Below are 23,978 nucleotides of genomic sequence, written 5' to 3' on the forward strand. Positions count from 1 at the left end.
CAAAGCCATGATCAATAGTTTTCATATTTAATATACCACATCTTTTAATTTTTATAGTAATCATGATAATCATCTTTCAAGTTCAATAACTTTTTAAAAAAATAAAAGTGGCCTTACCATTTAGGCTTAGTTGGCTTCTGCAAATTTTAAATCGCCTATCATTTCTGCTGTTTATAATTTCTCTGTATCTTCTATAGTTCTTGTCCTATACATAAAAGAGTAAAAGTTATTATTGAATGACATCTTGCATCAATATTTATTTTGCCGTTTAATGTACATGATGTATACTAAAGTGTGTTTAATAAAAATCTGTAACATGAGTGCTTGATAAGTTTGTTGCCCGTTTAGCTGGTCTTTATGCTTTAAATGAATTTTAATGATCAACTAGAAAAACTATGAGCACATTTTAACGTAATTTTGATGCAACCGCATGTAGTCGGTATTAATTGATCAAATCAATAGAAATTCATGGACACCAACATAACATAAAATATGGAGATGTGGTATATAATTGTCAATGAAAAATTGTCAACCAGTGTCTAATTAAACTCCTCATAGATACCAGGATTGATTAAAGTTTCATACTTGCGCCAGACGCGCGTTCCGTCTACAAAAGACTCATTAGTGACGCTCGTATAAACAAATGTAAAAAAAAAAAAAAACAATTAAAGTACGAAATGACTATACCAGTGTAAAATCAAGAACTCACCCTTCTATATATTATATACGAATAGATCATTGAAATGAAAAATGCCTTAATATTTTTATTAATTGTACGTTTATTTCTTTATTTTCATATTCAATCTGATATTTAAAGCTGTTTATTTGTATACCTTCTATACCGTTTTTTTTTGTTCTAAATGAAAAACCATTCGTTTGGCTGGGACAAAGGTAGCAATTAGCCTTGCATATTTTATATAATAAAATAAACGGTATCAATTTTCTTGCACCAGATGCGCATTTCGACAATACATGTCTCTTCAGTGATGCTCGTGGCCAAAATATTTGAAATCCAAAGCTTATATAAAAGATGAAGAGCTATAATCCAAAAGGTCCAAACAGTATAGCCAAATCCGTGAAAGGAATCAGAGCTTTGCATGAGGGAGATACATTCCTTAATTTATAATAATTTCTATCATTTTGTAACAGCAAATTTTAATAACACAAAAAATCCGTATTTTCATGCCAGTACCGAAGTACTGGCTACTGGGCTGGTGATACCCTCGGGGACTAATAGTCCACCAGCAGAGGCATCGACCCAGTGATAGTAATAAAATTAACGGTATCAATTTTCTTGCACCAGATGCGCATTTCGAAAGTCGGCCAAGATTATGTAAAATAGGTCCTCAGATACTGAACAAATAAGTCCAACGGTTGAGACTTTTTTTTATTTTCAAAGGCTGTGAAATCTGTAATTTCAGAGAAATATAATCGAAGAAAGTTTACCTATTTTTTTATATTGTTTAAGTAGATAGAAATGTTTAGTCATTGCGAACATAAAGTTTATTCTTGGAATACAAAAATACGTCAAAAAAATTATTCCATTTCATTTGTGACATATATATGCTGACTTTATTTGAAAATGAAATCTATCTTGGTTTTATGTCATTATAAACAGGGTTTCATAAATCAAAAACCAGTGGTCACGGAGCAACAGGAGTACAACGTTCTACGGGTATGTAAAATATGACTGACATCGATTTTCTTCTAACGTCAGGAACATACAAGTATAAAAAAAAAGTGGAAAATACATAAGGAATAATAGAAACAAGATAAGGTAACCTTGTTTTCAGAAGATGGAACTTAACTTTCTCAGGGGGATACATTTTGTAAGTTCTGTTTGTAAGTATAGTTTATGGGTGTTTCTCGTTTTCCATTTTCGTTTTCGAATTTGTTAAATTGGACCTATAATTCTTTACTTCTGATACATTGTGACTTGGATTGAGAGTTGTCTCATTGGCATACAAACCACATCTTCTTATCTATACATATCGTCAATCGCGGAGTCGGTGTGGTAGAATTTATACTAATCCATACAACAACACACCAATTATCGACACCGATTCCGATTATTTATTACAATTCATTTATTGGTAAAAACAAGCTGTGCATTAAAGAGAAGGAGGAACTTCAACCATTTTATGGAAGGAGTGAGCAGCTGAGACACCAAATATATGTACTTGACACTATTCATATCTTTTAGATTATAAAAAAGTATACCCTATAATTTATATTTTTCGACAAAAGAATATTCCTATCATGGATAAGCAATTTTTATGAGGCTATACATATGTTTCACAATTCTCTGATGCATTTTAATGGCATCTGTTAAAAACAAAATCGAAATCTGCTTAGTGTCATTTACTTATGATTCAACCAACAACCTTTGGCATATAGTTTATCCAAACCTTATTATATATCATAATGCTAGAATTGGTGACCTATTCCAACGATTCATTCCTACTACCTATCACATAGTAAGCCCCAATCCCACTATTCTGAGTTTTTACGTTTTGGATATTTCACTAGGGCGACACTTTTAACAAATAGAGTTAACACATTTTTTTAATTGTAATACTTTACTTATACTCAGGCAAAACTAGGTATTACAGTACTTGTAATTTAGGCGTTACTGTTTCACGTAAACTTGATCGGTGATGAATTGTTGACTAATCGATGCATGATCGGTGATCGATGACCCATATAATCCGTCAGATACGCTATGTGAGAGTTACCGTGACAACTGTCAGCGATCTATCAGTAAATTAATTATATGCACGGATTGGATGGGTAGGTATATAATAAAAAAGAATTGTGTAAAACGAACTCCACAGTATTTACAATCGATAAACGCAGACCTGTACGAAAACATCTTTACTGGTTAATTTGTAATCAACTTGGTCATGTTGGTCGCAATAACCACATAACACATAACAAATATATAAATTACATGTTCACGCATTATATGTACTTAAACTTTTGTGTGTGATGAATGAGAATGCAATAATTTCTTTATTTTGATAGAAATAATGAACTGCCATTTCTTTCAGTATTTTTTGTTTATTAGGATTTGTTGTTTTTCATAAAATGTGAATAATTCAAGGATAAATATCCATAATCTGTTGTTTTTGTTGAATAAGAATGCAATCATTTCTTTATTTTGATAGAAATAATGAACTGCCATTTCTTTCAGTATTTTTTGTTTATTAGGATTTGTTGTTTTTCATAAAATGTGAATAATTCAAGGATAAATATCCATAATCTGTTGTTTTTGTTGAATAAGAATGCAATCATTTCTTTATTTTAATTGGTATTATTGACCACCATTTTCTTTTTATACTTTTTATAGTTTAGAATTGGTTGTTTTTTTCGGAAAAGTAAAACAATATCAGAGAAAAGATACTTAAATGTTGTTCGCATTGTTTAAAATTACCAATATTTCTTATTTTTATAAAATATAAAGCAATGTTTTTTGTAATTTGTTATTTTAATGACCTCGAGATAAGAGTTTTTTAAAAGAATTTTAAGATAATAATTCTAGTTCATTATAATTAAATGAAACGAAACTACAGTTCCGAAATTTGTATTTGTTTATCATGTGACGTAGTAGAGTTCAATCCGTCAAAAAGTGCAATCAGTCCGATCAGTCAAATATTTGTACTATAAGTCTGACGGTTTGGTGACGTGAGTTTGACGCGAACTTGACTGATCGGTTACTGATCAATGACCGTTGATTGATCGCTAAAATAGTACCGCCTAAGGTTGCAAGTACTGTACGGTTATTATTAAACCTTTATTAAATACTACACATAACTACTAGTTCACTAATAGATTACGAAAAATTAATCAAATAGCATGAACACCCAGTGTAAAAGATACTAGTATTTGTGATCTACACGCAAACTATTGTTGATAAAAAAATTCTACGTTAAAGCCGTCGTAATTAATTCTTGCCACTTTAACCCCATTTGATAGTCATCTGCATCATTTTAGCAGCAATTACTTTCCAGCTAGTCTTGGTGGCCTTCGGTTGTTATCTGCTCTATGGTCGGGTTGTTGTCTCTTTGACACATTCCCCATTTCCATTCTCAATTGTATTGATGGGAAACTAAAAGCTTTAAAATACGATATAAAACCGAAAGAAAAACAGAAGACTTAGATGGCAATTGAGCAATAACGAACATTTCTTAATTGTTGATTTTATATTTTTATTGTTAGCTGAAACTGTTCCAGCAATTTATTTATTTATTTAGATGGAGGATTGAAAATGAATAAACAGAGAACCAATAAAAAAAGACAAAGGATTATTGAATTGCTCCTAGCAAATGGCGCGCGTGTAAACATTGACGAGGATGGACAAGATTCACCTTTACTGCTTGCCATACAATATGGAGATATTGAGGCAATAAATGCTCTACTCAAAGCAAGTGCAAACCTTTCTCACAGAGGACAAAATAAGCTTAATGCATTCGAAAGATGCCTAGTGCAAGGTGATTATATTTACCTTAAGTGAAAGAAATACAAAAAATAAAATATGAAATAGGGGACTCCTTTATATCTTCATGGATATATAGGACGTTTTTAACAAACTTTAATTTTCATCAAAGAACGCGTTTGAAACAACTGATTTGTGGATTTCCTACCAAAATTAGTTATATTTTGTAGTGGAACCATACTACTTTGCACTTTATTCTGTTTATAAATTTCCAATGGGAAAATCTAGTACGTTCGATTATTATATGGAAAAGAAACTATATACAAAAAGGAAAAGGGAATATGAGGGACAGTCAATCAAACGTCTACCGAATATTTCAATAAAAACCTTAAAAAAACTTACAGCTAACCAAACAGTTTTAAGAACTAATTCAAAGACATAATCAAAGTAGCATATATATCTTAATTATGGTAATAGTTCTCAAGTTTACACTAGTGAAGAAAAGAGGTATGTAATCTATGACACATCTAACTTGTGATCAAAAATAAATTTCCCAATTTGATTCACCTGATCACTGACACATTAAGGTTTGTACCAAATTTAATTAGAATTAATAGCAAATAACTGGTTGTAAGAAACATTGGTCCGTATGAACTATTTAGCCTTGCATTTTTTCGTTTTGATACCACAAAAATATTTGAAAAGAAACAAAAATTAAGATAAATTTTAACCATTTCAAACGTCCTAATGTATTGTAAATCTTTACACAACTCTAAAACTGCTGGTTAGAAATTGAAACACCGCATGCCACACTAGTGACATCTACAAAAACCATTATTAACATATAATCTTAAAATGAAATCACTAAAGGCCGTGTTTTGTATACCCACAAGTGAAGTCTTTCTAAATAAAAATCCGAGTGGTACGTGTGAAGAGCAGAATCAACTATAAAGAAATGAAGTAAAAAACATGGATCGATTAGTCGTTGCCTCCTTAACATTTATTTGCAATTATTTCATCTTTTTCAGAACGAGAAATTATTAACAATCTATAGTCTTCTAGGTTTGATAACTGCGATAAAAGGCGAAATTAAAAATTCGTTTCGAGATGAAGGTATGATGGATTATGAATATTAACTAAACTTGGCTTTGCAACAGGCCACTTATAGACCCTGAAGTGCTGCCGCAGAGTTGCATGGTCCTCTCTTTAAAAGATTCGGGTTTAATGTGCGCATTTAACTGTAGATCTTACATCCCGCACAATAAAACGGAAGCTTAACATTGGCAAGGGGTTTTTCCTGTTTCTTTGTTTTTTTCTCTCATAGATGATGTGTTTCCCTCGGTTTTAGTTTGTAACCCGGATAGTTTTCTCTCAAACGATTTATGACTTTTGAATAGCGGTATACTACTGTTGCCTTTATTTTTACTGCCGGTGACTAGGATTACCATATTTCTGTACCTTAGTCACCCTTGGAAAAGAAACGTTTTAAAGTGAATAAATGTGTTTACTGATTGTGCACCTTACATCATCTGTAAATAATGAATGCTATATTCAAGAATTGTACGTAAGTTGCTTTTTTAATACATGTGTACAAGTTTATTCTTTTCACATACTTAGAATACAGCAGTGTCTTACAGATATTTGACATTTTACTCCAGCACCAAACACCGGAGAAAGAAAGCATTGACAGTTCCTTTTACCTATTATGGGAATATTTGAAAGAAAAGGAATCAATAAGCAAACCTCTTCTTGAAAATGTTTGTGTGAAGTTATTGTCGACAGATATAACGGTTAATTTAAGCAGGCCAACTGAGGATTCCCCGCTAATCTATTTTTGTCGGTTTCAATGTTTGGAAGTTGTCAGGATGTTACTAGCAAAAAAAGCTGATGTTAATCATATTGGAACTAGAGGGAAGACTGTCTTACACACTTTGATAGATATAAAAGGTGATGATTTAACATATTGAAAACCTGTAACTTAATGCTATATGAGGGTGAAATTTCTATTTGTTCTTATGCATATTATTTGCAACTCTGTTAACTTGCAATGTACCAGACATAATTTTAAGTAGGATTATTAAATTTTTAAGACTTTTACCAGCTGATAATAATTTGACAGTTATTTTGATAAATATTGTTGACCGTATTATAAATTGTTCTGTTTCATGATTCAGGTTTATTATTTGTTCGATCATCAGGTTTGGTTTTCGTTATAAGTCTTTTGCTTAGTAAGTAAGATTACCTTAATCACATGACTCTTCAACTTTGTACTTGTTTGGCTTTATAAATATTTTGATTTGAGCGTCAACGATGAGTCTTATGTAGACTCAACGCGCGTCTGGCGTAATAAATTATAATCCTGGTACCTTTGATAACTATGACAACGTGGTAAGTATTTTCTTTTCGGCTTTAGCAAAAATGATTTATTTGCTTCATTTTTTCCAACATTTGACCTTTTATCAATACACTGCGTATGTCCTAATGCTAATTTTGTTCGTGTCCAATACATATTTAAAAACATGTACAGAGCTGTATCATTGGCACTCATACATCATCTTCTAATTAAGATACACAATATACAGTCTCTAAGCCATAAACAAGTTAATGTATGTGTTTAAAATTAAGGATAATCAGGTGTGGTATGCTTGTCAGTGAGACAACTATCTAACAGAGAACATATACATGTTGCACAAACCAATTGTAGGGCGCAAGTTTCATATCAGGAAAGTCATCAATATAATAATGTAGGTCAAATATATACGGCTATAAACAATGAACACAACCTATACCATACAGTTAGCTGCAAAATGCCTCGACTTAAAAAGGATTAAAATACAAATGAGAAAAGTAACAAAACTAGTGATGCCAAAACATTGGACGGAAAGTAATTTGACAGACAGCAATCAACGACAACAACTAAAAGTTCCTGATTTTAAGTTGGTATAACCCTTTTTAACAAACTCCATGTTGATGTACATGGTGACGGTTTCCTGTTTGATATGAGGTATTGGTTTCCTGCATTATTGTTAACCATACAGTAACTTTTTATACGCTGACTTGATTTTTTAAATATTTTAAAAAGTAGTCGACAGATACTTTTTTTAACCAAGCATTCCATTATGTATTGACTTCATTCATAAGAATTTCGGTATATTATGGAATATATTACATACTTATTAACATAAACTAATCATTGATACCAGGATTGAAATTTTATGCGCCAGACGCGCCTTTTGTCAACACAAGACTCATCAGCGACGCTACAATAAAGAAAGATATAAAGGCCAAAATAATGTACGAAGTCGAATGACAATGAGGACCCAACATTCCTAAGTGTTTTGACAAATACAGCTAAGATAATCTATTTCTGCGGTAGAAAATATTTAGTTTTTCAAAAATTCAAAGTTGTGTTTACAGTTAATTTACGATTATGACCATATCAAATTTTGAATAATTATCAATTTTTACTAATGTTGATAAGACTGAATAACGATTACCGTTGTGCAAGTGACCTTTATAAAAATATTTATTGAAATGTTGTTGGTATTAAATCTAAATTTTTTAGAAGAATCACATAAATAGGTCAGCATATTCAGTATGGTAAAAATAAGTCAAATTATGCTTTTTATTGTTAATTCTTATATGACGTCATCTATATATCGCCGAACAGAATAACCTCAATTTAATTATATCTATTTTTTAGTGAACTGCATTTTATCGCTTAGAATTAATAAAATACAATCTAAAATTGGACAATGAAAAAGGGAAATGTGTCACAGAACAACCCGACCAAAGGCTAGAAAACAGCCGAATGACATCAATAGGTCATCAACACAGCGAGAAAATCCTATACCCGATGTCGGGCTTCAGCTGGCCCCAACTGAAAAATATGTACTAGTTCATTGAAAATGAATGTCACACTAAACTTAGCAAAATGACAATGTAAAAAAACTAACAGAGGACTACTTGCAGTTACTGACATGCCAACTGCATACCTCACTTAAACTTTGTGACAAATTATGTCTTCATCATATAAAAATCAAGAACAATTTCTCTCGTTATGGGTTTAGTATCATAACATCATAAAATATATGAGAGGAACATAATCGTTATAATGCCAACAACTGGTCTGGAATAAATGTTTATTTCCAATTACCCTATGAGTGAATCAATGTAAATACCAAAATTTTAGCCATCTTTAATTACCTGACAACAGTATCGTATCTGTATCCCTTATGAATAAGTCTGTTTCAAAGGTTGGTGAGCTTTTAAGGTGAATACCGACGTTTTTGTACTTTGTATAGAATATTATCATAAACGATTATATGTAAAATAACTGACCAGATAAGATGTGTTCATGTTGATTTCAGTTTACAAATGATGTCCTAGTACCGATGGCAAACTGATAAATGTTTTGAGTAGTTTGAGATATCAAAAATTGTGGTGTGATAATTGTTTAGTAATACATGTATTGCTTTCGTTAAAATCATTTACGTTGTTACATACACGAGCAAATCGAACAAGCTTAGATATATAAATACTAAAAGATTGTCACAAGGCACCGTCACAATTTGAAAATGGATAATTAACAATAGGAAATGAAAAATCATCACTTTCATTTTACATTTTGGTATTAAGATTCATGTTAAAGATATTGATATTAAGATCAAGGAAAGGTTGTTGTTCATTATTAGTATAAAATTTATCTAACTTCAGTTCAGCAGGATAAATCTCCTTAGTGTACATACTGAAGTCGTCATTTTGAGAGTCAATATATTATCCATACATCTAAAAGTATTATTACATTTTTGTATCATATGTTGTTTCGATTGTTTTTTATTGATTTTAGTCATTCATTGTAACTCATAACAATGCAGAAACTGGTATACAATGAGTTGTTAACAGTTAGTCCCCATTGGCATTCTGATTACTTGACGATATACGAATTACCATAGCGAAGATAAAAGCCAACCCATTGGTAAATTATAAAACATCTACGATTGCAATGAGTTATTTCTTAATTGCGACTGATTAACAAATAAATCACGATTCTACATTTTAAATATAATCGTAATGTCACTGATATTTTCTATTTTACAGACAAAGATGCATTTGATTTTCAGCAAATGGTAGAAATAATATTTAGCGCAAAACCAAAATTGGATATCGAAGATGAGTGTGACAAATCACCAATAGATAAATCTTGCTACATGTATTATGACCAATATTGTCATAATTATTTAGAACTCAGAAATATTGGTCTGTTAGTACAGCATTTATTAGACGCTGGAGCTAGTCTTTCTTCCAGCAAATTAGACAAACTTTTAAAAAAGGCTGCAGAAAATGGAGACTTTAAGACAATGGAAAGTGTTTGTCGGCATGGAGCAAATAAAGACATGATAGACAAAAATAAAAACACGATTTTACACATATGCTGGTCAAAGAGTGAGTATCGTATTTAACACCATGTGTCTAACTTTGCCAATACTTGATAATAATGCTCCTTGAACAAGGAATCATATTCCATTATTTGCCGTGTAGCAGACCTCATGTTCTTCAGTGTCTATTTCTTTAAATTCCTATATAATATAATTTAGTTAAAAACAAGAAAATGAAATGATTTATTAAGTCTTGGATACATGATATTCTTTTTGTTGTTATATTGAAATGGCGAGTAGTCTCTGATTTTTATAGTTTAGGTCTTATGTTCCGTTGTTACATTGCTGTTCAACGTCGAAGGAGTGTTGAAGTGCGTGCAAACATATGTAATCCCGCCACAATCTGTATAAGCTTGTCCAAAGTTAGTAGCCTGTAATGTAGTGGTTGATGTTTGTTGCAGTATATAACATATTTGGTGTTCGTTATTTGTTTTGTACATAAATCAGGCTGTTATGTATTGTCTCGTTTGAACTGTCTTTAATTTTGTCATTTAGTGGCCGCTTTTATGTAAATATGCGGTATGAGTTTTGCTTACTTTTAGTATTGTTAAAGTCGTACAGTGACCTACTATTCCTAACTCAACATCATTTGGTCATTCGTATTTTAATGTTACGTACCCATAATGCTCTATAATTTTTGTTACCTGCTTTAAATCTCACTTATCGATATTTTGAAGGTTTTTTTTACCAACTACATTGTAAGTTAAACCTGTCAAATGACCGTTTACTTATATTCTAAGTTAAGAACTGCTGCAGAACTAATTTGATGTTAATAGCAGATCTTGGATAGTATATTTTATTTTTACAATGTGCCTTCACTCTAGTAAAAATTAACAGCTTGAAATAATTGTAGATACGTAAACATTGTTAAACACTGTACTGGACCGATAGATAACTTCCACCAATATTTGTACTGCAGGATTGCTGTTTTATTCATGTAAACTCATTACTTTTTATTTGTAAAATGCACATATTCTGAGCGATAAAAAAATATTCTGTTAAGTTATTCTATAACACATAACACAACTATTTAGAGTTCACTCTTTTGTGAGCATTTTCAGCTGCAATGTTAACATTAGGGGAAAAGGTGGATTTTTGTTGTTAACACCACTTTCAGGACTATTGGCGAAATTGTTGCAGTAATTTGTTATAAGTGGAGGAAGCTGAGGTGCCACAGTTTTTTTACATGAAATCTTGCAATCCTAGTCAATTAAAAAAGAGGGGCGAAATATACCAGAGGTACATTCAAACTTATAGATCGAAATTAACCTGACAACACTATGGCTAAAAAAAGACCAACAGACCATGTATAGTACACAAGACACAACATAGAAAACTAAAGACTAAGCAACAAGAACTCCACCAAAACTAGGGGTGATCTCAGGTGCACCTGTATCGTGCGTGTTCCAACCAAAATCTTCAGTAAGTGTAGACATACAAGTGATACTGTAGATGAAATACTTCGACCACTTATCCACCGAACCATTGGATATATTTAAAGGAAAACATGCCTTACTTTGTGAACCTATACTGTAAGAATTCGGGTGGATATTACTTTGTCATTCTTTTAGATGAACTAATTGATTGTCTTTTTTTTAATGAACTGCTTTAATAATTTTAGCTTTAGATGGAGCTCTACAGTTTCTGGAATACTACATGCAAAAAGGTGAATTTCTTAACAGTATAAATACGGATGGTAATTCACCATTGCTAGTATTATTGAAAAACCATTCAAGAATTAATGATGAACGTCAGAAAAAAGAGGTCCAAATTGCCAATATAGCAGCATATTTAATGAAAAATACCACTTCTGAGATTCTGGATAAACATGGAAATTCACCATTGCATGTGGCTGTGGAAGCTGGTATGGTCAAAACAGTAGAGGCTCTACTCGCATCTGGTGCAATTGCTAGTAAGCAGAACCATCAAGGGCGCACAGCCCTTCATTTATGCTTAGAAAAACGTAAGTTCTTTTTAAAATTGTAATTACAATAAAAATGTATATAATCTGATAATTGTCTACATTTACTTACACTGCCTTAAAAAAGACATACATCATATTTCCTTAATTATTGTCAACCGCCGCAAAGCAGAGAAGGACATAGAAATACTAGATGTCCGTGATTGTGTGCGTGCTTCTTGTCTAGTAAGATTTAGTACGAATACAAATATTGCTAGATTTAAATGAAATGTATATGAAAAGTTATAAAATATAAATTATTTTGAACATTATATTTTAAGCGATCTCTAGGATCCATTGAAATGTAAAGAAAATTTGTATATCAGCAAATCTTCGGACGAGTATAAATCATCAATCATCTTTCAGGGGTTGTCATTTAATTTGCAAAATATTTTGAATACCAATTTAATGAAATCAAGTCCAAAATCAGACATTAAATACTTGCAATTATCTATATATATAAAACCTACTAGCAAGTGAACAAGGATTTGAACTCATTGAAACATACATGTATGATCTAATCGATCCCCATCGAGAGTTCTACTCAGATAAAAAAAAAAGGATGACCGTGTAGAAAGAGAAATGTTTATCCTCTTAAGGAAGCTAGGCTTGGTGTTTTTCTTGTATCTCGAAGTTTCTTTCAAAATATAAAGCAGAAATTCAAAACAGCTGTAGGTCTGACTATTCGCCAAAAGTTTTGGTCTTTACTTTTCTATGTTGTGTTTTTGTGTACTATTGTTTGTCTTTTGGTCTTTTTCTTTTTAAGTCATGGTGTTGCAAGTTGATTTTCGACTTGGGTTTAAATATCCTTCTGGTGTCTTTCGTCTCTCTTTTTTCTCATTTGATTATTAGGAACATCTCGTTATGAACTTTCCTAGAAGTTCAGTATTTTAGTGATGTTACTTTTATTCGATAACGGTATATTGGCATTGCACAAAATCACGTTTTTCTCTGACTGCTGATGACGTCTTTACACTAAAATCATTGGATGTTGGATGTGTACTGATTGATATTTTAGTCTAAGAAGCATGATTTTTTGTAATTTGTCATTGGCTTTGAACTAGCTGTCAGTTATTGCGAATACTCTATGATAAGTACATGCTTTGTTTTTGGGTGGGTTTTTTTGTGGGGATGTGTAAATACCCTGCCACGTCCGGCCTGTTTTCTTTTCAAGATTTACATAATTATATAGTTAATTCATAATACATGTATTGATATAAAAATTTTCAATAACAGTCTAACATTAAAAAGTTTGTTATGCTAATTGTTCTAAATTTTCTACTCGATCATACACATCCTTTTTCACTCTGGATTAGGATACCTGAATATGTAAATAAGGTTAATGATGGCACCAGCCTTCTCCTCTAGCCACATGCATCACTGTCTATACAATGATGTTGAACATGAGAGGTACCAGGAGAGGCCAATAGAGATCATTAACAGATAACATGTTGGACAGAATCACATAATAAATGTCAACCTTAGTCAAGGGGAGATAATTCAAATACAATCAAACAAAAACTAATATATCAATATATATATAACAATATAACATAGATAGTACTTTTAAGATGCACACAAATCACTGTCCAGTTGTGATGTGCATCAACATATTATTAATTCTACATGAACTATTAAAAAGCCTATTACAAAATAGAAAGATCTCTCCTCAAATGTGAACTAAGTTTTTAATTAATTCCCATTTACTATCAAATTTCTCTCTTGCTTTAGGGGATCTGTAAAAGGAGGTAGATATTTTTTCTATTCGGTAGGAATTTTTAATCATAGCTATTACACCTGTAAGAGTCGGTAATGAAGTATTAAAGCGACATGTATAAATGTAATATTTAACCAAAATAATGAGTAAGTTTAGGGAAAAATCCCAAGACTCTGACCCAAGAACAATATTTTCCACATTAGGTATTAAAGTTAAATTATTTTCAACTAGAAGAAGTGCTGCAATTTCTAACCACAAATTTCTAACTAGGATACATTCCCAGAAAAGGTGACTTATAGTTTCTTTAGTTTCATTACAGAAACTACACAAGTTAGTTTCTTTTAACCCATATTTCAGCATTTGTAGCAAGAGTTCTATGTAAAATCTTAAACTGGAACATACTAAATTTGTTGTTTTTAGTGCAACAAAAGGGTAAACTATAAATGAAATCCCAATTTTCTATATGAGTGCCTAGTTCCTTACACATTTTGTCTTCTTGTTTTGTAGGACGTTCTGTATACATTGACAAGAATTTTTTATAAAAGAATTGACATGACTTTTTATTGTTTTTTATAAATTCAAATTTATCGTTTCTGCTTTTTACTGACCGGAGGAGTAAAGCCTTTTACAATGATTTATATAGTGTTTTCCTATGCTAGGGTTTGGCGCCAACAAATTAGTTAAACCCCGCCACATTCTGTATGTGCCTGTCCCAAGTCAGTAGCATGTAGTTCAGTGGTTGTCGTTTGTTGCTGTTTATCATATTCTATTCGTTCGTTCATTTTTCTTTACATAAATCAGGCCGTTGGTTTTTACATTTGAATTAATATAGCGTCTCGTCTTTTTTTCAGCAAAATCCAACATAGTAGAAATTGTATCAAAACTTGCAGAAAGTGGAAAGGCATCAATCAATCTTGAATTGTCGGGACACAATATCACACACCTATACCCCCTCCAAAAAAAAAAAAAAATTTGACCCCCAAAAAATTACCCTCATTTCAAGTAAAAGAGCCCTAAATTTTCATAAAAAAAGCAAAAAAACACCCAAAAACACCAAAATTTTCTTACTCCCAAAAAAATTTTTTTTTTACTTTGGAAAAAAAACGTTATTAAAAACACCCAAAAACAACAAAAAAATTCCAAAAAAAAAAAAATAAAAAAACCGGGATAACTGGCAGAGAAAGAATTCTGTGGGATTTAAGAGAAAAAAAAATCAATTTTTACTTTAAAAAATGAAACAACCTACAGCTCCTGATTTATATCCAGAATTACCTATAGAAGATGGACAAAATTATAGACTACAAAAAATAACAGAAATAGAAAAAACATTAATAAATGAGAGAGATAAACGTAAATCACTATACAAAAAATATAAACGCGGAGTTAATGTTACTGATGGTGTTGATACAAGTTTAATTTCGACATCTGTTGTTTTAGCTGGTATAGGAATAGCTTTTCCTATCTTACTTCCCATACAAATTGCAGCTGTTGTATGTGGAAGTTTAGGAGGTCTAGTTAAATTAATTAGAAGAAAGTTGACAGCAAAATCAAAAAAACATTATGAAATTAAAACAATGGCAGAATGCAAGTTAAACAGCATAAAAGATTTAATATCAAAATCTTTAACTGACGGACAGATAAGTGCAGATGAATTTAAACTTATTTTAGATGAATTAGAAAAATTTAATGAGATGAAAAAAAATTAAAAAAATGTAATTTTAAAAAGTTTACCAGATGATGAAAGAAAAAAACTAATTGAGGAAACAGAAAATAGAGTAAAAAACGAATTAAAAAAAAATGGAAAATCTTTGATTTTCTTTAATAAAATAATTTTAGTTGATAACGGAAATCCACCAAACTATGAATCAATTTTTAATTAAATAAATGGATGAAGAAACAAAAGAAAAATTAGTAAAAAATGTAAAAATAATGTTAAATAAAAAATTTAATTATTTTTATCTTAAGTTGTTTTTAACAGGTTCCTTTTATTGTTTATTATCTAATATTTTAGATGAATAAAATGGCTGAAGGAGGTTATGAGTTTGATAATCCTGAGTTTAAAAATAATGATTATGATGATGATTATGAAGAAGAAGAAACGTCTTTTCAAGATGATGAAGAGTTTCAAAATAATATAAATAAGGAATTTAAAAAATCAAGAGATTTATCAGAAAATGATGCTAAAATTCGTAAAAAAGAAACTACAAAAAAAATGATTAAACAATTTTATAAAAAAAATGGTGAAACTATACGTAATGAAGAGGGTTTTTTTGTTGGGGAAGAAAATGATGGAAAAATAATGTTATATGTAAAAGATGAAAAAGGTAATAATATTGCATTAACGTATTACCAAAAAGAAAAAATAAAATTTTATAAATTTAGCACTCTTAAAAGTTATTACGGTGTTAATTTTGTCAGGGATGTTTTAGGTGTAGATGATTACAAAATATCTGATAATTTAAGAGAAGGTAGAGCAGGGTTTCAGAGAATGTTAAATGAACTCGATAATATAGAAATTCCATTACAAGAAATATCTACACAACAAGAAGGACAAGAATTATTAGAAATAGCAAGTAATGAAGAAACACATGTGAAAGAAATAGAAACTTCATTTATTGAACAAGGAACATCTTTCATAAATGAAGAAACACAAACATATATGACAAAAAGAGAGATGGATGGTATAATCAGTGCAATGACATCAGTAAAAGAAGAGATTGCAAATGAATTAGCAAAACTGAATGAAACAAATAAAAACTTAGCAAAAGAAAATGCCAAATTAAAACAAGCTAAAGAAGACAATTTAAAATTTCAAATAAAAAGAATAAGTAGTCGAATGAGAGAGTTGGAATCTGAGAGAAGTGCAAGAATAGAAGTAATTAATATTAATAAAGAGAAACTACGTAGTCAAGTGAACAGATTTAAACAAACAATACATAAAATGTTAAACGAAGACAAAACATTAGGTGAAAGAATAAGAACATTATTCAGAGAACAAGGAATAACAATAGTTAGTGTTTTAACTGCTTTTGGAATGATTATTGGTGTTATTGTTGAGGCATTTACTGGTTCTCCTTCTCCTTCTCCTTCTCCTCCATCAAAAGGTGGTGGTGTACAAGATTGGATGAAAAAACAATTAAAAAATCTTGGAAAATTATTATCTTTTCTTGCAGGAAAATTAGCAGCTGCATTACCAGGTATTATAGGTTCTATTGTTTCTTGGTTATTGTCTGCAACAAAAGACGTAGTAAATTGGTTTGCAAACAACTTATGGGCATTGCTTATTTTAGTTGTTAGTTTATTGTTTACTGCTGCTAGAGATTATTTGAAAAAATAAAGTGCTGTAAATCCTATTACAATACTTACAAATATTATTGCTTGTTTATTATCTTCATGATCTTCATGTTCAATTTTTTTTATTGGATCTATTTTTGGTTCTTTAGGCTTTTCAGGTTTTATAGGTTCTTGTGGTTTTACAGGTTCTTTTGGTTTAAAATCAACATGACCAAAATTTTTATTATTTAAATCATCATTTAAACCGAGTGTTTGATTTTCTGTTGCAATTATAATTTTATTATTATAACCAACAATAGTTCCAATTTGTAAAACCATATCACTGGGAGACATATATAAACCAAGTCCATAAGCATAATCAACTTTACTTCTTGCGTATTTTAAAACATTTTGATAATTTGATATCTGAGTGGGTAAATCAATAGGACTATTAATAACATCTTGTACATTTGCTAAGAATTGTTTTTGTGCATCAAATCCTGTTCCTACTTTTAAAATTTCTGTTTTTGTTTGAGATTGTGCACCTAATAAAGCCCATACGTAAATTTTAATACTTTCATTAATACGTTCAATACCTGCTCGTGTAAAACCTTCTGATTTATCTAAAATAAATGTTGTCCAAGCCATACTTATATCTTTTTCATGATAAATTGTATCATGAATATTAAAGAATGGACCATCCTTTTTATGATTTTGTCTATATTCACCACTTGGTTTATAATATTGCTCAAAACTTCCTAATCCTTGACATGATGATTCTAGTTTTTGTCTCCAATCTGTATTTGGAGAAATATTAAATTCATCACATAATTTCTGATATGCAGCTTTGTCATATGGGTTCTTGTAATAACAGAAAGAAGAATCTGTTGGTAAAGGTGATTTAAGTTCTTTTAAAATTCTGGCAATGCAATAATATAAATGAAACATATAAAAAGACTTTGTAAGATTTGAAGTATTTTGTATATGATCATTATAAGAAACACCACATCCTGTACTTGCACACCATACTGCAAAGTTTAATTGACATTGCCACCAATCAAATGAAGAATGAATCCATGTATTCCATGGTTCGTTAGTGTGTATTGATGGGTTTTGATAGTTTTGAAATAAATCAGGAAAAGATGTTTTAAAGTTCTCTTTTTGATTTACAAATATCGTTTGATTTACAAGATTTGTTTTTAATTGATGATCTTTTTCAGAATATTTAATACCTGGATTATATGAAACATTAGGATTATATTTAAATTCTTTTGTTATCATTTTTTTATATTAAAAATGTTTCATACTATTTCAAATATTGATAATACAATAAACTTAGAACAATACATAAATAACAGAAATGGTAATAAACGTATTGGTTTGAAATTTATAAGATACAGTATATGTTGGTATAATGTTTATCATGGGTTTATAAAGAAAACCGGAGAGACACAGCAAAGGATTATGAATGGTTATTATAGTTTTCAACAAATAGTGGATGAATTTCAAAAAGAAAATATTGTATTATCCGTAAATGAAGCAAATGGTATCGCTTCATTAAACACTACTACTGAGTTAAGGATAAGTAAGGGTTTGGGAAATATGTTAGGATTTAATAATAAACGTAAATTCGAACCTAATGAATTACATTATGGAAACAAATTTGTGGATTTTGCTATCCATAAATCATTATATATCCACTTGGAACAAGTTAGCACTTCTAATAATTATCTTGATGGTAAGCCAAGTACATTATTGGCTGTTATTCCAGTTGAAAATAAAGAGTTTGGTGAAGTTATAACAGCGAGATTTGAGCATCCGGAATATAAGTGTTTAGTAAATGATGTTATAACAGAATTGAAATTAGAAATAAGAGATGAAAATAATAACAAGATAATTAATCATTTACCAATTAATTGTGTTTTAGAAGTTATATAATTTATTTAATAAAATGAGCATACTTGGTGTCAAAAAAAAAACGTAGAAAAAGAAATATTAAATATGAAGAGTGAGCTTCAAACAATGGATACTAAGGATAACGATTTACATCGGAGTGTCGCTGCCCTAACCATCAGAGTTTTAAATGTTGAAAATATAGTTAGTAATATTGAAAATAAACCAGACAGAAAAATAATAAGTATATATGCTGGAATTGATGGTCCAATACATGGAAATAAAAAATTTAATTTTGGTGATGGTGGTGGTTATTATGTAATGAACTTTCCAGGACAAATATTGGGTATTAGTTTAGTAAGTTTAAGAACAAACACAGATATTATAGCCATTAAGATGATTGTTAATGATAAGTCAACTAGTTACATAATGAGTTTGGATAATGGTGTCACACACGGTTTTAATAACTTTTATACACCTTTTGAAGTTAAGGCTGGAGATTTAATAAGTTTTATTAGTATGACTAATAATTATACATGTATCAATACTCAAGTAACAGCGGTAATTGAATTATTTTTATAACAAATTTAATCCTTAAAAATGTCGGCATACGGAAACAAATTAAATCCTTACAGAAAAATAAGAGAACCTCGTGGTGTGAAAGGTATTCGTCAAAGTGTATCAATAACAAATAATCCTTCAACTATTGATCAAAATCAACAGCTATTAGTAAGATTCCCCAATCTAAGCAATAATGATGTTATTGTTCCTGGAACAACCAGATTAGCATTTGAAATAGAACTTACATCTACAGACGACAATGCAACTATATATCAAAACATAGGAAGAGCAATAGTTAAAAAAACAACAATTCGTATAAGTGGAAATGAAATTATGTCAATTGATGATAGTGATATTTATCATTGTTATGTTGATTTATGGAAATCTACATCTGAACGTTTAAATATGGCATACCAAGGTATTGGTGAAACAAACATGTTAAAACACAGAGTTGGCGCAGATGATAAAGCATCAGACATAGGCGATGAAGCAATTGCAACTGCATATGGTGCAAGATTTTGTATCCCACTTGATTTTGAACTATTAGAAACTCATATGCCTTTTTATCAAGCAGGTCTTGGTGATAGACTTGAATATGAACTTACATTTAATAATTATAGCAATGTTATTAAATCAACAGATACATCTGCAAGTTATACAATCAAAAACATTTGTTTAGAATTTGATATGGTTACTGATGCAGAATTAGCAAGACAGATAAGACAACAAGTTGATGGTAAGATGGTTATTTTGTACGATAGAATACTAAGACATAGAAAAATAACCAAAAACAAATCTGATACATTGTGGAATATTAATTTAAATGTTCCAGCTAGAAGTATGAAAGGAATTCTAATGTTGTTCGAAGATCCTGAAAGAACAAGTACCGAAACTTATTATAATCCTAACATAACAAAAGTAGAAATGACAATAGAAGGTGTTCCAAATCAACTATACAGTCAAGGAATGAAAGCATATCAACAATGGGATGAAATAAATAAATTCTTTGCTTTAAATTCAAAAAGAAATAAAACAACAGAAGAAGTTTTAAAGGATTTAAATTTATCCTATACAACATTAGAAAAATATCTTACAACTAATTATGCATTATGGTTAGATCTACGTTCAACAGATGACAATTCGTTACACGGTTCAGGTAGAAGAATTGAAAATGCTTCTGAAGGTATTACTATCCAAATAACTAAAACAGCAGGAGCAAATAAATTAATAAATGTTTATCTGTTTGTTATACAAGATGCACAAATTAATTTTGAAGATGGAAGATTTAAAGAAGTTAATTACTAGTAAGCGAGCGAAGCGAACGGTTCCCCTTAAAAAATGGAAGAGATACACTCCGATTCCCTTTATGAATTACCAAAATATCCCCATTGTGCTATTATATGTGGACAAACAGGATGTGGAAAAACAGAGTTTGTTCTTGATTTATTAGAAGGAGAATATAGTGGAGTTTTCAAATATATAATCATTCTTTGTCCAACCATCCAATGGAACAAAATATACAAAAATCGTGAATGGATTGATGATGTTAGAAAACCAAAAACAAAAAATCTAATAATTGTTAATCCTATTGTTGAAGTGAGAGAAGCGAACGGTTCCCTTTATGAAGAAGAGAAGCTACAAGAACTACTAAGAATGTTCTTTAAAAAATATGCTGGTCATCCAACATTATATATCATTGATGACTGCAGTGCAACAAAAGAACTAACAAAGAAAAAAGATATGCTGTCCGAGCTTGCATTTTCAGGAAGACATGCGGAACAATCAGTGTGGGTCATTTCACAGAGATACAACTCTGTTTTAAAAGATTTAAGAGAACAAACAAAATGGTTATGCATGTTCTACACAAAAGATAGAGATAGTTTTGATAATTGCCTAAGAGAAAATGATCTTATTCCTACTTTGGAAGAAAGACAAAGAATAAAGGAAGAACTTAAAAAAAAGAAACATCGTAAATTAATATTAAAGACAGATCAACCTACTGATTATTGGTTACTTAATTAATTTTTTTAGCAATTCTCAAGTAATGCTTAAGTAATGCTTAAGTAATGCTTAAGTAATGCTTAAGTAATTCTTAAGTAATTTACAAAATAAGCAATAAAAAAAAGCAATGCTGTTGGAAATACTAACAATTGCAACAAACACTGCAGTCTTATCATTGGTTGGATATGTTGTATTTAATTTTTTTAAAGTTAAAAATAAATTATATCCGTTTTTTGAAACGTATAAAATGAATGCTGAAGAATTATTAAGCGAGCAAATTGTGGAAAACATAAATATTGATGATGAAGCGAGCGAAGTGAACGGTTCCCTTCAAGAAAAAAAACGCGAAAGATTATCAGCTGTTGTTGCTGGTGGGAGTAGTAAACAATATCTGGGTAAAGAAATACAACTGTCAGATATTGATAAAATGACAACAAAACAAATAAACAAACTATACTGTAAATATGAAGCAAGATTGGGAGCTAGTATGACCAAGACATTAGGAAACTCTTTTATAAATTTATATGTCATGGTTGTATCAAAGTATTTCAAAGTTGTTAATCCACCAATTTTGATACAAGACTTAGAGGAAGATCCTTTTATCAATAATGCTTTCACTAATACATGTTGTGAACTGTACTATAGATATGGAATGTATCTTGCTCCTTTTACTGCAATATTAACAACAGCAAGACATATCGAACCACTCGCTTCGCTCGATTTCCGAAAAAAGATGAAAATAATGACATAAAAAATGATGAATGAAAATCCTGAACAAATAGAAGTATTTAAAAATCCCAAACCAAAAGACCCAAAAAGAGTAGCTGCTGGTAAGAAAGGTGCAGAAGTAAGAATAAAAAATGCAGAATTGAGAAAAAAAGAAGTGGAAAAATTAAAAAAAGAAAATTCAAAAATCAAACAAATAACAAAAGATTCTGATATAGAAACAGATTATGAATCAAACGAACATATCCCTTCTGTCAAGAAACACTCCAGTTCCCTAGTTGATTACAAATTTGTACTTTTTCCTATAAGTATTGTTGGATTGGGATTGTTTTTTTACAACCAAAGTAAGAAACCAGAAAGAATGATTAGAGAAATAACAAAACCAAAAAAACAAAAGAAAGAAATTGATCCTTTTGAATTTAATTAAATTTAGTGCATTAAAATGACAACTCAAAAAGACGGAAAACAAATAGCAAATATGTTATATCATGCTGGAGTGGAAACATTGTTAACAGTTGGATATGCAGAAATAGGTAAAAAGGTATTAATGAGGCCAGCACCAAAAGTGGATTTTAACATGAATGATGTTGTAATGTTATCCATTGATATATTACTTGCAATGACAACAAAAGATATGTTGATTAAGCAAGGTATTATACCTGCTGATATTATGAAGTAATTTTTGTTTTTTATAAAATGGCAAGTGCTTTAGCAATGATGCTTGGTGGGGCAATAACAAATGCTTTTGCATTTTCAGGGAGTAATTATTTATTTTCACATATGGGTAGTTATGCAAATGAAGAAAAAATAAGACATGATAAAGCTATAGAAAAATTAGAAAAAGCACAAGCAGAATGGAATAAAAAAAGAATACAAAGATTAGATTTTATAAATGAACAATTACAAAAGGAACATCATGCGGTTCAGACTTTTGATGATGTTGACCAGGCAATGAAACTATACTATCGTGTCACGAATAAAAAATTAACTTCATTATCACCTAAACCTACATTAAGTGATTTTTATACTCCATCAGAAGACCAGAAAAATAGAGAAATTGCATTTGTTGTTGGTGGTATGGCATTAACTGGTTTTATTGTTTGGAAATTAAAATAAAAAATAAATACAATTTACGTTTGTATGAAAAATTGGAAAAATAAGAAAAAATTGATAAAAATTAAAGTCCCTAATTTCTGTACTTTTCCTGGTAAAAACAGCAAAATTGCAGAAAAAAGTATGTACTATTCCTGTACTTTTTCTGTTTTTAGGGGTATAGAGAAATAATAAAATAAAATAAAAAATTAAATTTCAGGACATGGTTTTTCAAAAACATATTCATAAACTTTATCTGGTCTAATAAAAGCATCCCAACCAGGAGGAAACTTAGATAACTTTTTACCATCAAACTTTTCCATTACTTCCATTTGTTTTGGAGTCAAAGGACATTCTCCATCATCTCTTAAACAACATATCTGATAATCTGATAACATTATTCTTCCTAATATAACTTTAGCGTCAGGATCATCTTTCTCAGTATAAGCTTCAATCATTTTTTAGTCTTTTATTTTTTAAAATAAAAATTTAAATTATATATTTTTTAATGTCCATAAGGAAAACTTCTAATTAGATTTTCATTTTCACAATATACCATTCTTTTATCAAACATATAATCATAAGCTTTAACTTGTTTAACTGTTTTAAGTTGATGATCTTTTCCTATTTTTATATTATTATATTTAACAGTTTCATATTTTTCATTTTCATCAGTAACTATTTTTATTTTTTTATCTAATGTAATCTTTTTTTCTACTTCAGCATTTAATCTAAAACCTTTACAACAGCTAACTAGTTTTTCTGTATCTAACTTCATAGAATAATCTTTTGGACCAGCAGATATAAATTGTTTTATATGATTAGCGTTATGTTTTGAAACAATTTCATCTGTTAAATCTCCTAATTTATTTCCCATCATAC

General features: G+C 30.1%; 1 protein-coding gene across 1 annotated transcript; it reads left to right on the top strand.

Annotated features, from left to right (window-relative positions):
• Positions 1–1,570: 1,570 nt before the first annotated feature.
• Positions 1,571–17,868, top strand: LOC143084137 (uncharacterized). The gene is made up of 8 exons (XM_076260545.1): positions 1,571–1,675; positions 4,254–4,490; positions 6,053–6,382; positions 9,536–9,880; positions 11,495–11,836; positions 14,402–14,471; positions 15,969–16,747; positions 17,822–17,868. Exons 2-8 carry the CDS (start codon positions 4,268–4,270, stop codon positions 17,866–17,868), a joined length of 2,136 nt encoding a protein of 711 aa, XP_076116660.1. The 5' UTR covers positions 1,571–1,675; positions 4,254–4,267.
• The last annotated feature ends 6,110 nt before the right edge of the window (positions 17,869–23,978 follow it).

Source organism: Mytilus galloprovincialis, chromosome 7 (genome assembly GCF_965363235.1).
Source record: "Mytilus galloprovincialis chromosome 7, xbMytGall1.hap1.1, whole genome shotgun sequence".
Taxonomy (NCBI): Eukaryota; Metazoa; Mollusca; class Bivalvia; order Mytilida; family Mytilidae; genus Mytilus; species Mytilus galloprovincialis.

Coding starts and splice junctions, on each gene's coding strand:
- LOC143084137 (XM_076260545.1), top strand. CDS start 4,268: ATGAATAAACAGAGAACCAATAAAAAAAGACAAAGGATTATTGAATTG. Junction 6,383..9,535: donor CACTTTGATAGATATAAAAG/GTGATGATTTAA, acceptor TCTATTTTACAG/ACAAAGATGCATTTGATTTT. Junction 11,837..14,401: donor TCATTTATGCTTAGAAAAAC/GTAAGTTCTTTT, acceptor TCTTTTTTTCAG/CAAAATCCAACATAGTAGAA.